We start from the raw sequence: 14,761 nt of genomic DNA on the forward strand, positions 1-14,761 counted from the left end.
GTACATAGTAGGGGGATATATTTATGGGATACATGAGATATGTTAGTACAGGCAAACAATCCATAATAATCATATAATTCTTTGAATTAGAGTCACATAATTTTGACTTTAAATATTTTCAGGAAGGCCTCCTTTACATCCTTGTTCCTGGATCTATAGATGATGAGACCGAGGAAGGCAGAGACAACATTGTAGTCTTGGAGTATCTAACCTCTCAAGCATTTATCCATTGTTTTATAGACAATCCAATTATACTCTTTAAGTTGTTTTTAAATACAGAATTAAATTATTATTTATTATAGTGCTATCAAACGCTGCATCTTATTCATTCTTTGTATTTTTTGGTACCCTGTAACGGTACTCACCTCCTCTGCTAGTCCCTCCAACCTTCATTACCTTTCCTAACCTCTGGTAACCATCCTTCTGTTCTCTGCTTCCATGAGTTCAATTGCTCTGATTTTTTAGATCCCATAAATAAGTGAGAACATGTAAAGATTGTCTTTCTGTGCCTTCCTTATTTCGCTTAACATAATGAACTCCATTTCCATCCATGTTGTTGCAAATGATAGAATCTCATTCTTTTCTAGGCTGAGTAGTATCGCACTGTGTACAGGTGCCATGTTTTCTTTATCCATTTATCTGTGGATGAACATTTAGGTTGATTCCAAATTTTGGCTATTGTGAACAGCGCTGCAACAAACATGGGAGTACAGAAATCTCTTGAATGCACTGATTTCCTTTCCTTGGGTACAGAACCAGCAGTGTGGTTGCTTGCTGGATTGCATGATAGCTCTGCTTCTAATTTCTCGAGGAACTTCCAAACTGTTCTCCATAGTGGTTGTACCAATTTACATTCCCACCAACAGTGTATGAGGGCTTCCTTTTCTCCACATCCTCACCAGCATTTGTTATTTCCTGACCTTTGGATAAAAGCCATTTTAACTGGGGGCGAGATGATATCTCATTGTAGCTTTGATTTGCATTTCTCTGATGATCAGGGTTGTCGAGCCCCTTTTCATATGCCTGTTTGTCATATGTATGCCTTCATTTGAGAAATGTCTATTCAAATCTTTTGCCCAAAAAAATGAGATTGAAAATGTAAATTTTAAACTGATCAGGTAAGAGTCAATTCTACAAGCTGAGCCCAGACCAGACTAGACTAGTTATTAGCCATGTTGTTTCGCATATGTCTAAAATAATTCTAGCTCTGATTTTCTAAGCGCCTAGTGTACGAAGCAATGCTAAATATTACTTGTGTTTGTTAGACAGTAATGCAAGACTGTGTCCCTGCATAATCTGCTGCTCTTTATGCAATTTTTACCCCAAATGACTCTTTGTGTCGTTTTCACACTGTGAAAGAGCATGTGTACATGTTAAACATGTGACTGCCATCATGCTGAACTCACATAAACTTCCAGAGGTAAGGAGAGAACCCAGGAAAAGCACAAAAGCAATGGCCACGAACCACAAGGACACAGTCGTAAAGAAATCCTTTGCCTTCAGTACTCAACTGAGTGTTTGGGTGGTGGGAGCTGAACATTTTCCAACCAGTGATAGAGGACTTGCAGGTTAGGGCTGGCCACACCCTCTTCTGGCTGCTCGCAGCTGCAGGAAGACTCAGGTTGGTCAGATGAGGTACCTGTGTGGTACCAAATGAGCGCATCCAGTATGCCCGTGACTATGGACAACTCAAACATCTTGAGACATTAAGCTGTCGTTCTGACTCTAAATATTTTCAGAAAGGCCTCCTTTACATCCTTGTTCCTGAGGCTGTAGATGATGGGATTGAGGAAGGCAGAGACCACATTGTAGAACAGCGCTAGCTTCTTGTCCCGCTCTGGGTCATACCAAGAACCGGGCCTCATGTACATGATGATGGCCGGCCCATAGAACATGGTGACCACAGTGACGTGGGAAGCACACGTGGAGAAGGACTTGAGCCTCCCCTGCGCTGAGCGGATTCTGAAGATAGAGGCAAAGATGAAGACATAAGAGGCCAGGATGAGGGAGAGTGGGACCAAAAGCAGGATGAAACCCAAGATGAAGTCCAGCCTGTCATTAAAAGATGTGTCTGCACAGGCCAACTTCAGGACAGCAGGGACCTCACAGAAGAAGTGGTTTATCTTGTAGGGGCCACAATAAGGCAGATGCATGGTGAAGACAGTGAGGATCAGGGCCCCAGCTATGCTAATGGACCAACAAACTATAATCATCGTGACACAAATGGAATGGCTCATGAGTAGCATATAGCGAAGGGGGAAGCAAATGGCAACGTACCTGTCATAGGCCATAATGGCATAGAGGACACACTCAGCAATGCCCAGGACCAAGAAGATGAACATCTGGGCTGCACAAGCTCCCCAGGAGATGCTCCTCCGCGGACACACCATATTAACCAACATCTGGGGCACAGTGGTAGTGACATAGCTCATGTCCACCAGAGAGAGGACGCTGAGAAAAAGGTACATGGGCGTGTGGAGGTGTGAGTCCAGGTAGATAAGCATGACGATGAGTCCGTTGCCCACAAGGGTGGTGAGGTAGAGGAGCAGGAAGAGGGCAAACAGGGCCATTCCGACCTGTGTCTCACTGGAGAAGCCGAGGAGGATGAACTCGGACACAGAGCTGCGGTTTTCCTTGCTGAGGCTCTGCATGGTGATCTGCCTTTTAAGGACAGACAAAGACTTCCCTGTTCTGTCCCTGCCCTTGGCAAAGGAGGGCTGGGATTGACAGAAGGTGAGCTGCACACAGCAGCATGCACAGTAGCTTGCACAGATTAGGTCAAACCTTTATTGAGTTGGATGAAAAGGACAAGAAGGCCACGGCAGCTGTGGCACTGGGTAACACATCAGCTCTCGATTCATGGCTGTAATGCAGGGCAGGATGCCCAACTGCCCACAGAGCCTTCTCTGGGAACCACCCACATCATAGAAAACAAGGCATTAGGTAGCCATGTTTGTAGCCGGTAACCCAGCCACTCCTGAGTTCTACCATGGGTGCGCACGTGCCCCAGCCTGGACTGAGTAGATGCCTCTGCTGAAAATCTAATTATGACCTTGGGGGCGTAGGGTTCTGTCACCCCAGAGCTAGTGTGCTTGCAACCTAAGGTCACAGGGTGGCTGAGGTGATGGAGGAGAAGGAAATGAAAGTCCTCCAGAGATGAAAAAAGATGTGCTGGGATGCAGGGGGGAGAGACCTCACAGCCCTGAGCACCAGAGACAGGGACCCTGGTTCCAGGCCTGCTATTCCCATTTTCCCTGAGGTCTGTCTCGGCTTTGTGTCTTATACTTAGATAGAAATGGGATTTTATGTTGAATCCTTACAACGGCCACCTTGTGACCACATTTTCAACTCAGCTGTTCCTGAGTGTCCACGGTTGTCACTCACCCAGCTGCTTGACCATGTGCAAGTCTCTTCACCTCCATCGGCATCAGTTTCCCCATCTGTTACATAGAGAGGGAACATCTAGGCCAGGGTTATGGCAAGGAAACTATGAGAGATACTGTATGTCAAGACATTTTGCAAAATATAAATCACTAGGCAAATAAAAGGGCTTAGTGTAAGTGAATGAGCCTGTAAGTGAAATCAGAAGAACTCGGGGCTAGTCCTGCCTCTGCCTCTGATTTTCCTCGTGATCTTGGCTAACTCCACATCCCTCTCTGAGCTTGAGAGCCCCATTTTAAAAAGGAAGCTGTTGGATTCCAGAGCGTCCACCCAGCTCTGATGATCTTTGATACCGGGAACCCCAGGCTAGAGACCCATGGTCACATCAGTGCCTGAGCAGCAAGGGTGGGCTGAGCTGAGCAGGACTGTGTTGGCAGGAGATTCACTGTAGGAGCTAGAGATGTGTCCAGAGCATTGGAAAGCACCTAGAGCATAGTCTCAGCCATCAGCACTCTGGAGTCTAGTGGCCTCTTCTCCTATTTCCAAGTCGCACAGCCTCTCATTTAGCCTCCTCATCTACTCCCAAGTCACTTAGCCTCCCATGTTCTTCGTGTGTAAAATGGGGTAATACCTCCTCCACAGTGAAGATTGCATGAAATATACCAGGTTTGTAGAACATGCTTAACAAATGGAAGCAATTTAGATCCTAGGAAGCTGGGTGGAAGGAGGAGTGGAGAGAGGAGAGAGTAGGTACAGTAGTTTTCTCAAGCGTCTGAGCTTCCAGAGGACAGGGTTGAAAACATGGTCATTAGGGCTGAAAGCCACGAATGACAGTGGGGGTGAGGAAGCTGGAGAAACTGACTGAGGCTGAATGGGTGAAAGAAGACAGTGTCAGATGCATATTCTGTGCTTTAAGGAACACCAGTAATTGGATGAAAGAGAAAAACGTCCCAGATAAGGAATCTTTGTGAAGGTACGAGGAGACCTAGGGCAGCTCAGGGTCCTGGATACTAAGAGGGAAAACTTTTCAAGAGATAAGGACTGGTCAGCAATAAGGATGGCAAACACTGACACCAGGATGGTGAGCGCTGAGAATGAGGAGGGACCCACATCCTCCTCTCCCCAATCCACACCCCAGACCTGGACTCATGCAGAGGCCTCCTACGGGCCACCCTTCATCACCTCCACCAGCAGATATTGTGTCAGCTACCATGCCCTTCTCACATCTCCTTAGACTGGAACTCAAGTCCCTTTCCAGTCTGGTGCTAACAAGTTTTCAAGTCTGTGTGACTCTCCATGTATCTCTGTGAGGATCCAAAGGGATCCTCATCTGGGCAGCTGGGATCCCCCATCTCGGAGCCACAGATCCTCCATGCTAGCTGGCTTCCTCGTGCCTGCCATGTGTGCCACCACGTTTTGCTCTAGCTGTTCCACTGCTGGGAAAGCCTTTTTTAATCCTTTCTGCTTCCACAGCTCTCACCCTTCCAGGTCCAGCTTGGGTTTGCCTCATCCTTACCTGACCAGTCCAGCCTCGTTTATTTTATGTGCATATTCTCTTCCCCGCCTGGCTGAGGGCAGAGGCCACATGTCTTTTATATCTCTCCATGGTATTAGTTTTTAGCATCTGGCAGATCCAGGCGTCCTCTTTGTATCAGAATGGGGTTGGAGAGATTTCTAGCCCCTGAAAAGCCTGGGGATTCCCTGTCTATGTGATAAATGCAGCACAGAGCCCCTCAGCTGGATGCAATAAACAGCCAGAAAGTTTTGTGCTCCCAGGACATTTCCAGCTTGGAGCTGGTGAGCTGGGTTTCTTTCTGAAATTTCCTCTGGGTACTGAAACTGTTTCCCACTGAGACTTAGAGGAGGGAGGGGTCCTGTGGTTGAGTGGCCACATCCCTGTGTGACACGGTGATAGCACTATCATAATAAGATGTGCTTTGTTTCCTCCCAAACATTTTTCTGTGCCTTTTACACCCTCAGGCATCTTTCCCAAGGCCACACACCCAATAGAGACAAAACTAAGGCTTGGCTACAGATAGAGTAGTCCCCCCATCCATGGGGGATATGTTCCCAGACCCCCAGCAGACGTCTGAAACTGCAGATAGCAAAAAACTCTATATATACCAGGCTTTTTCCTACACACACATACCTATGATGAAGTTTACTTTCTAAATTAGGCACAGTAAGAGATTAACAGCACCGAATAATAATAGAATAATCATAACAATACACTGTAGTAAAAAGTTCCATGAATGTGGTCTCCCTCTACATATCCTGCTGTACTGTACTCAGCTGCTTGTGATGATGTGAGATGATAAAGTGCCTGTGTGATGGGAGGAAATGAGGCGAGTGACGTAGACGTCACAGCATAGCTTTAGGTGCTACTGACCTTGAGTATAAGCACAGCGATAGCACCACAGTCGATCTGTAACCAAGATGGCTACTGAGTGACTAACAGCCAGTTAGTGTAGACAGTGCAGATACATTGGACAAAGGATGATTTGTGTCCTGGGTGGGACAGAGCAGGACAGCGTGAGATTTCTGCTGAAATGAAATCTCACAGTGGTGTGTGATTGAAAACTTATGAATTGGGTGCGGTGGCTCAAGCCTGTAATCCCAGCACTTTGGGAGGCCGAGGGGGGGTGGATCATGAGGTCAAGAGATCGAGACCATCCTGGTCAACATGGTGAAATCCCGTCTCTACTAAAAATGCAAAAAAAATTAGCTGGGCACGGTGGCATGTGCCTGTAATCCCAGCTACTCAGGAGGCTGAGGCAGGAGAATTGCCTGAACTCAGGAGGCAGAGGTTGTGGTGAGCAGAGGTCGCGCCATTGCACTCCAGCCTGGGTAACAAGAGTGAAACTCCGTCTCAAAAAAAAAGAAAACTTATGAATTATTTATTTCTGAAATTTTCCATTTAATATTTTTGGGCCCTGGTTGGCTGCAGGTTAGTGAAACCACTTGTAAGGAGGACTATTGTTATATCAATGCTACTAATACTTACTAGTGTCCCTGTAACTACCATTTATTGGAGACTGACTATTTTCCTTAAATGTCTACTCAAGTCTACACACCTCGCTGTGCTATCAAGGCTACCGAATCTATTACTCTAACAATGACTACCTACTATTTCACACCCTCTCATATCAGATGACACACAGGGCACTACACACAATGTTATTAATCCTCACAACACTGTCAATATGTCATTTGATAGACCGGAAGGCTCAGAGAGGTTAAGAGAATTAAGTGGTTCACACTTAATTGATGCTGCTCACAGCACACAGCAGGTAAGCTGTATTTCCAAAATTTGAACTTAGATATGTCAGATGCCAAATCATCCTACGGCAACGTTTCTACAACTAGGGTGCAATGATGGTTATAGTCAGGCTGTAGAATTATTACACGACTGAGGGTAGGAGCCAGATGGTCAAAGGGCCAGTGCAGCTGTGCAGCCTTCCTCTGATCCACTTGGAGGACTCTCTCCCCAACTGAGTGTTCTCCTGAGTCTTTCTAGAATTCCAAGAGAGAAAAGCAAGAGACTGGCTTGGTCTCATTAACTGCTGCAAGACAGGGCCTACTGGAAAAGAACCTGCCTCACAAATTGGAGGCATTGATCAACTGTGGCAGATGGCCCAGTCAAGAAGGATAAAATTCAAATTATTATTTTTTGCATTAATTTTTAAAAATTAATTATATATATGTATATTACTGTGTTTCAGGTTTTGGAGTACATGTGAAGAGCATGCAGGATTGTTGCATAGGTACATACATGGCAATGTGGTTTGCTGCCTTCCTCTCCATCACCTATATCTGGCATTTCTCCCCATGTTATCCCTCCCCAACTCCCCACCCCCCCGGCTGTCCCTCCCCTAGTTCCCTTTCACAGATCCCAGTGTGTGATGCTCCCCTCCCTGTGTCCATGTGTTCTCAGTGTTCAACACACACCTATGAGTGAGAACATGTGGTGTTTGATTTTCTGTTTTTTAACTGACAAATAAAAAGTGTATGTTTTATGTTGTACAACATGATGTTTTGAAATATGTATACACTGTTGAATGGTTAAATTGAGCTAATTAACATATGTATTAACTCACATTTTTTTGTGGTGAGAACACTAAAAGTTCTCTCTTAGCAATTTTCAAATATATGACACTTTGTTATTAACTGTCCTCACCATGGCATGTAATTGATCTCTTGAACTTATTCTTCCTGTCTAAGTAAAACTTTGTATCCTTTGACCAACTCCCCCATTCTGCCCTCCTCATCTCTTACCCAACCAGCCCTAGCCACCAACCTTCTACTCTCTACTTCTATGAGTTCAACCTTTTTCGATTTCACATATAAATGAGATCACGTGGTATTTGTCTTTCTGTGCGTGGCTTACTTAACATAATGTCCTCCAGGTTCATCCGTGTTGTTACAAATAACAGGATTTACTTCCTTTTAAAGGCTGAGTAGTACTCCATTATGTATATATACAAATTCCCCACATTTTCTGTATTTTTTCATCCAGTGAAGGTCACTAAGATTGATTCCGTGTGTTAGCTAATGTGAATAATGCCACAAGGAACATGGGAATGCAGATATCTCTTCAACATACTGACTTCATTTTCTTTGGATGTTTTTCCAGTAGTGGGATTGCTGGATGATATTGTAGCTCTGTTTTTAGTTTTTGAGGAACTTTCATGCAGTTTTCCGTAATGGCTGTACTAATCTATATTCTCATCAACAGTGTGCAAGGGTCCCCTTCTCCACATTCTTGTCAATGTCATCTTTCTTCTTTTTGATGATAATAATGGGATTTAAATTCTGAAGAATGTGGTGATGAAAGTGAAGTTAGGGGCAAGGTGAAATCCAGTTTGGACACTGGGGATTTAAAGTCAATGGGAAGTACTTTTACCTTTGTAGAGATCAGTGACGAGGAATCTGGGTCAAAGGTGTCTGTCTGCAGGAGTGGGACCTGGGCCACTGGATGGAAACTGAGGGGCAGAATTGAATGGGTCCTGGTAACTGGGATGGGTCTCAGCAAGAGCAAATCATCTTGAAGGACGGTCCCCAAGGCAAAGGCCAAGGCAGTCCTGTGAGTATAATTAGAGCACAAAAGTTGGACAGGCCCGCAGCCTAGCAGAACTGGACGGTGTCTCAGAGCATGGGATCGAGACTGCTTAGGACTCAGGTCCCCAGAGATGTAACACATATATCCGGGCCATATAAATGTTTGTTCCTGGCCCCAGCTGTGGAAAGACAGCAGGGCAGGGACTGTGCCTTTAGAATATGAAGTCAAGAATGGGATTTGGGTGGGGTGACCTCATATTTTAGTTTTTATGACCCAGTCCTGCTATAGGTCAATTAACCCCTGTTATTATTTGAAGTATTTCCCTTCACTCTCAAAATGTGTCAAGTTTGGACATTATATGGTCTCCTACATTAGGAAGACATGAGCTGGTAGCTACCCGACATGGATGGACCTATCCATGGGCACATGCAGTAGATACTGTGCAATATAGTGTGTGCTTTAATATGTTTTCTCTCTCAACTATTTATCTGCTCCATACATCATTCCCTTCCCTAGACTTAGGTTCTTAAACTCTGGAAGACACAGAGCCATTCTCTATTACGAGACACAGAAAAAAAGGCAGATTGGGAGTTGAATGCTGACCTCACCACTTCCCAGCCGTATGACGTTGGACAAACCACCTTCCCTTCTTGAGCCTCATTCATCATATTTAGAACCAAAAACAATGCTGTGAGGATTAAGAAGGTATGTGTATGGTGCTGAGCACAGGTTCTGGTAAATAAAAGGACTCAGTCAATGACAGGTTCTATCCAGACAGTGACAGGTAGCAGGTATTGAGGGTAAGCATAGTACTTCACCAGTGGGGAGCTGGAACACTGAGAGTAGGTGAGGGGAGCCTGATACCTGGATCCCCAGAAGAGGGTCCCTGTCCAGGACACACATCTCAGGCAAGTGGGAGAAGACAGCAGTGCATGTGTGGTGGTAATTGCATTCCTTTCTAAAAAATTAGCTTCTTGGATCTGACATGCTTATGATCTAAAACAGAGATTTAATGTCCAAACAGAGATTTAATATTTACTTATGGGGCTGCATATCCATAAATAAGTGAGCAAGTAGGGAGTTTAAAAAGATGGTACATGTCTAATATTCCAGGCAGACCTATGTCAGCCATTCAGTAGTTCTTGACTCATTGCATCCTGATCTGGGTTCAAATTTCATGTGATCTCTGCTAGTCACTCAGGCAAGTTACTTAATCTTCCTAAATCTCAGTTTCTTAAACTGTAAAATTAGGATAATGATATAAACTTTACATGATCTGAGGATTAAGCGAATGAGGTATTTAAGTATTAACACTATGAACATAATATGTGCTCAAGAAATGGAGAAATCATCATCATGATCATCATCATCATCATCATCATCATTCTCTGAGGTTAGATTTCTGGGAAATGGTCCAGATGAGGCTGAAGCCTAGATCTGCTATTCCAGCACACGTCTCTGACCCTCAACTTAGTTTCTCTTCATCTAACACTTGGCCAGGGTGTACTGGGGCTCAGTTTGTTAAAATTATCTAAAGAATGTTTGCATCTGTGTCACGAGGGATATGGACCTATAGCTTTCTTTTCTTGTAATATCTTTTGGGTTTTCTTTTTGGTATCAGAGTGGTGATGCTCACAAAATTAGATAGGAACTATTCCTTCCACCTAAATATTCTGGAAGAGTTTGTGCAGACTTTGATATGTCTTCCTTAAATGATTGGTAGATTAATTCTTCTGCATATAGAGTTTCGCTGTGAAAGGGTTATTTTATTTTATTTTTGTATTATACTTTAAGTTCTAAGACACATGTGCAGAATGTGCAGGTTTGTTACATAGATATAGATGTGCCATGGTGGTTTGCTGCACACCTCGACGCCTCATATACATGGAACCAATGACAAAAACCACATGATTGTCTCAATACATGCAGAAGAGGCCTTCAACAAAATTCAACACCCCTTCATGCTAAAACAACCTCTCAGGAAAGTAGGTATCAATGGAACATATATCAAAATAATAAGAGCAATTTTTGGCAAACCCACAGGCAATATCATATTGAATGGGCAAAAGCTGGAAGCATTCCCTTTGAAAACCAGCACAAGACAAGGATGCCCTCTCTCCCCGCTCCTGTTCAACATAGTATTGGAAGTTCTGGCCAGGGCAATCAGGCAAGAGGAAGAAACAAATGGTATTCAAATGGGAAGAGAGGAAGTAAAATTGTCTCTGTTTGCAGATGACATGATTGTATATTTAGAAAACCCCATCGTCTCAGCCCAGCCCAAAATCTTTTTAAGCTGCTAATCAGCAAAGTCTCAGGATACAAAATCAATGTGCAAAAATCACAAGCATTCCTATGCACCAATAATAGACAAATAGAGAGCCAAATCACGACTGAACTCCCATTCACAATTGCCATGAAGAGAATAAAATATTAGGAATACAACTTACAAGGGATGTGAAGGACCTCTTCAAGGAGAACTACAAATCACTGCTTAAGGAAGTCAAGGAAGTAAGAGACGACACAAACAAATGGAAAAACCTTCCAATGTCATGGATAGGATGAATCAATATCATGAAAATGGCCATACTGCCCAAAGTAATTTACAGTCAATGATATCTCCATCAAGCTACCATTGACTGTCTTAACAGAATTAGGCAAAAACCATTTTAAATCTCATATGGAACCAAAAAAGAGCCAGTAGAGCCAAGACAGTCCTAAGCAAAAAGAACAAAGCTGGAGGCATCATACTACCTGACTTCAAACTGTACTAAAAGGCTACAGTAACCAAAGCAGCATGGTGCCAGTACCAAAACACATATATGGACCAATGGAACAGAACAGAGGCCTCAGAAATAATGCCACACATCTACAACTATCTGATCTTTGACAAACCTGACAAAAACAAGCAATGAGAAAAGAATTCCCTATTCAATAAATGGTGTTGGGAAAACTGGCTAGCCATATGCAGAAAACTGAAACTGGCCCCATTCCTTACACCTTATACAAAAATTAACTCAAGATGGATTAAAGACTTTCTGCATTCTTAATTTAAGTTTTGTCCTCTTCGTATAGTATACTGGGATTATTTTTATTTTGGTAATTCTGAACATTGTTTATAGGACTATCCTCAATGTATCCAAGATCTTTCTTTTACTGCAAAATATCCTGCCCCTATATTTTAGAAAAATCACTTTCTCATTTGAGGAGATAATGTTACAGTGATCATTTTGGTAAAAATTGTTGAATGAATGACATCATTAATGAAGAACATTTAAGGTCGTTCACCAAAAAAGCTAAATCTTAACTATTAACTCTAATCATTTTCCTGCATAGCACTGACTGTAATGCCCATGATTATCCTTAGCCCTAATGCAAACACTGATAGCAAGGGATGAATACCACAGTCCCAGCTCTGATCCTAATCTTAATTCACACAAGGCTTAGGAACCACTGACGTCCCAAAAGAATAGAATATGGGGTGAATGAACAGTACAGAGAAAACAAGGCTGTGTCGGGAAAGAAAAAATAGATGCCTACAGGCCAAAATAGAACACAGCCTCTATGCCGCCCTGACCTGGCTCTCACCCCTTTAATCAGTGTGGCCCTCCACCAAATCCTGAACCAAATCCCAACATCACTCAAACTCCTATTGGAACAGAGCTCTTGGCACCTCCATCTGCCATTCCAAAGCTTCCTGATACTGTTAGGAAATGTAAATGAAATAATGAACGTGAAAATTCCTTATACACACTTGGCACAGGCAATCAGTGACATATTCTAAAAACGCTAAACAGGCAGATCACAACGCAGGAGCTCAACCAGTCCACCGTGAAAGAATTCATTCTAGTGGGCTTCACTGCCAACCCCAGGACCAGTCCTCTGCTCTTTACCTTCTTCTTCATCTTTTACCTGATGATCCTCATGAGCAGCAGCCTCCTCATCACCCTCATCCACCAGGACTTACACCTGCACACGCCCATGTACTTTTTCATCAGTGTCCTCTCCCTGCTGGACGTGTGCTACACCACCACCACTATGCCCCAGATGCTGGCACACATTCTCAGCAAGAAGAGGGCCATCTCTTTTGCTAGATGTGTGGCCCAGATGTACATCTTCCTTCTCTTTGGGGTCACTGAGTCTTGGCTTTTCTCCATCATGTCCGTAGACAGGTACATGGCCATCTGCCACCCTCTCAGGTACAAGGTCATCATGAGCCCCTGGGTGTATCTCCTCATGGTGGGTATCTGTGCAGCCTATGGCGTGCTGGGTAGCCTGTGCTATACTTTCTTTGCTATGCGCCTGCCCTATTGTGGGCTTAATGAGATTGACCACTACTTTTGCGAGGTTCCTGCAGTTCTGAAGCTGGCCTGTGCAGACACATCCTTCAATGACCTGGTGGACTTCATTATAGGCTTCAATGTCATTGTGGTACCACTCTCCCTGGTTGTCACAGTCTATGCCAACATCTTTGCCACCATCGTGAAGATCCGCTCAGCCCAGGGGCAAATCAAAGCCTTTTCCACCTGTGCCTCCCACATCACTGTCGTCACCATGTTCGCCATTCCATGTATCATCATGTACATGGGCCCTGGCTCTGGCTCCTTATCAAACAGTGGCAAGAAAATGGCTCTTTTCTATAACATAGCCACATCCTTCCTCAATCCTGTCATCTACAGTCTAAGGAACAAAGATGTGAGAAAAGCTTTCTTCAAATGGATGGGATGGAGCAGGTCCCCAGAGTAAGACTTGAAAGCCAAAGACCTTGGGAGCCAAACAAAGCAAACTTGCAATCACCAATTCCCCAAGGACTTTTCCATGAGACCTAGTGGAGCTGGACTCTTCACCCTTGCCCAAGTGAGAGATGAACAAGGTGCTTGCACATCTGCGATATCTGTGATGAGGTCGGAGACAGAGAAAATTGTGAAAGTAAAGTGCAGTGGTTAAAATCTTGGACTTTAGTGCCAGACAGACCAGGATGACAGAGTTTCACCAGTTAGTAGGCACATGAATTTTTGCAGGTCATTTAACTATTTTGAGGTGTGTGATTCTTTCTTACAGGAAAGTTGTAATGAATATATGAAATAATTTGTAAAATGTGCTTAGTACAGAGCCTGGCATGTAGTCACCTTTCAACAAATGTTCATTTTAATTTTTTAAAATTTATTACTCAGGAATGAACCAACAACAAGTCATCAACCGTGATCCTCTGGGGCTGTGGAAGTGACTGGAGCCCTAGAGAGTAAAAGAAAAAGAGGGAAAAGTAGAAGAAAGAAAAACTCAAAAACTGAAAAGTAGAGAATCTTAGGGTGAGGAGACTTGAGAAAGAGGAAAGGTATCTTTATCTACTCACTTACACACTATGCCCATTAGAGCATCTGAGGTTGATTGAAATCATCTTGGGGAAAGGGTTGTTGTGTAACAGTGTTTTATTTCTGTGCTCTTCGAGAAACAATTTATACCTTTTGATTTTCTTTTTCCTCTTTTTTAAATAAAGTCTATTATGGAAAACTAGGGCCTTTCTTGAGTGATATCAAGGAAAAGGGATCCTGTCCACATAACGATGAGGAAAATTAGAGGGAGGAGAGTGGGCATAGTGTTACCACCAGATGCAAAGTCTGGAGAGAGCTAAAAACTTAATAGGAAGTTTTAGCTCCTTTCTCCTTTGCTTGGAAGGCCCTTCCCTCCAAACTCTGCTTATTACTCATAGAATCTTTACAAATCCCATGAGAATCTAGGGTCCATGCCAAGGGTGCAGGCTCCCAGTGTTCTCAAAAGTCTTACCCTACCTGCATACCTAGGAGCCTCAGTGTTGCATATATAATGAAGCAAAACTAAAATGCAAGTGACAAAACAGGGCATAAAATTGCAACATACTTATAGATGTATGGTTAACATCATTAACATAGAAAGGGCTCTTCCAAGTTGGGAAGAAAAATACAAACAGCTCAGAAAATCAGCAAGATGTGAACAGTTCATTTTTTAAAAACCCAAATCATTATCAAGCATATAGGGAAATTCCACCAAAGCAGGCATCAAGAAATGCAAATTAAAATATCAACATCATCTTTTACCTTTGAAACTGTCAGCGTTTTTAATCAGAGGTGGCCAGAATACAATGAAATTTGAAAGTTAGATTGCTAGTGGGAGTATAAATCATCTTTATGTAAGACAATTTGTCTTTATGTATCAAGAACCATAAATATTTTTATTCCCTTCAACCCAATAATTCCACTTTTAGGATATTTTTGGAATAGGTATCAGAAGCTCCGGAAAAAAATGCAATTTTTTTTTGAGACACAGTTTTACTCTTGTTGTCCAGGC

The 14,761-nt window shown here is 43.3% G+C and overlaps 2 protein-coding genes across 2 annotated transcripts; one reads left to right on the top strand and one right to left on the bottom strand.

Moving 5' to 3' along the window:
• Window positions 1-1,240: 1,240 nt before the first annotated feature.
• Window positions 1,241-2,651, bottom strand: LOC128928344 (olfactory receptor 2A12). The gene has a single exon (XM_054236941.2). It carries the CDS (start codon window positions 2,649-2,651, stop codon window positions 1,707-1,709), a length of 945 nt encoding a protein of 314 aa, XP_054092916.1. The 3' UTR covers window positions 1,241-1,706.
• A 101-nt stretch (window positions 2,652-2,752) lies between these two features.
• Window positions 2,753-13,183, top strand: LOC100386068 (olfactory receptor 2D2-like). The gene is made up of 4 exons (XM_078333112.1): window positions 2,753-2,837; window positions 8,200-8,390; window positions 12,038-12,142; window positions 12,239-13,183. The coding sequence occupies exons 1-4, from the start codon at window positions 2,753-2,755 to the stop codon at window positions 13,181-13,183; spliced, it is 1,326 nt and encodes a 441-aa protein (XP_078189238.1).
• Window positions 13,184-14,761: the final 1,578 nt, after the last annotated feature.

Source organism: Callithrix jacchus, chromosome 7, assembly GCF_049354715.1.
Source record: "Callithrix jacchus isolate 240 chromosome 7, calJac240_pri, whole genome shotgun sequence".
Lineage (NCBI taxonomy): Eukaryota > Metazoa > Chordata > Mammalia > Primates > Cebidae > Callithrix > Callithrix jacchus.

Coding starts and splice junctions, on each gene's coding strand:
- LOC128928344 (XM_054236941.2), bottom strand. CDS start 2,651: ATGCAGAGCCTCAGCAAGGAAAACCGCAGCTCTGTGTCCGAGTTCATC.
- LOC100386068 (XM_078333112.1), top strand. CDS start 2,753: ATGCACAGTAGCTTGCACAGATTAGGTCAAACCTTTATTGAGTTGGAT. Junction 2,838..8,199: donor CACGGCAGCTGTGGCACTGG/GTAACACATCAG, acceptor TAAATTCTGAAG/AATGTGGTGATGAAAGTGAA. Junction 12,143..12,238: donor TTCCAAAGCTTCCTGATACT/GTTAGGAAATGT, acceptor CTAAACAGGCAG/ATCACAACGCAGGAGCTCAA.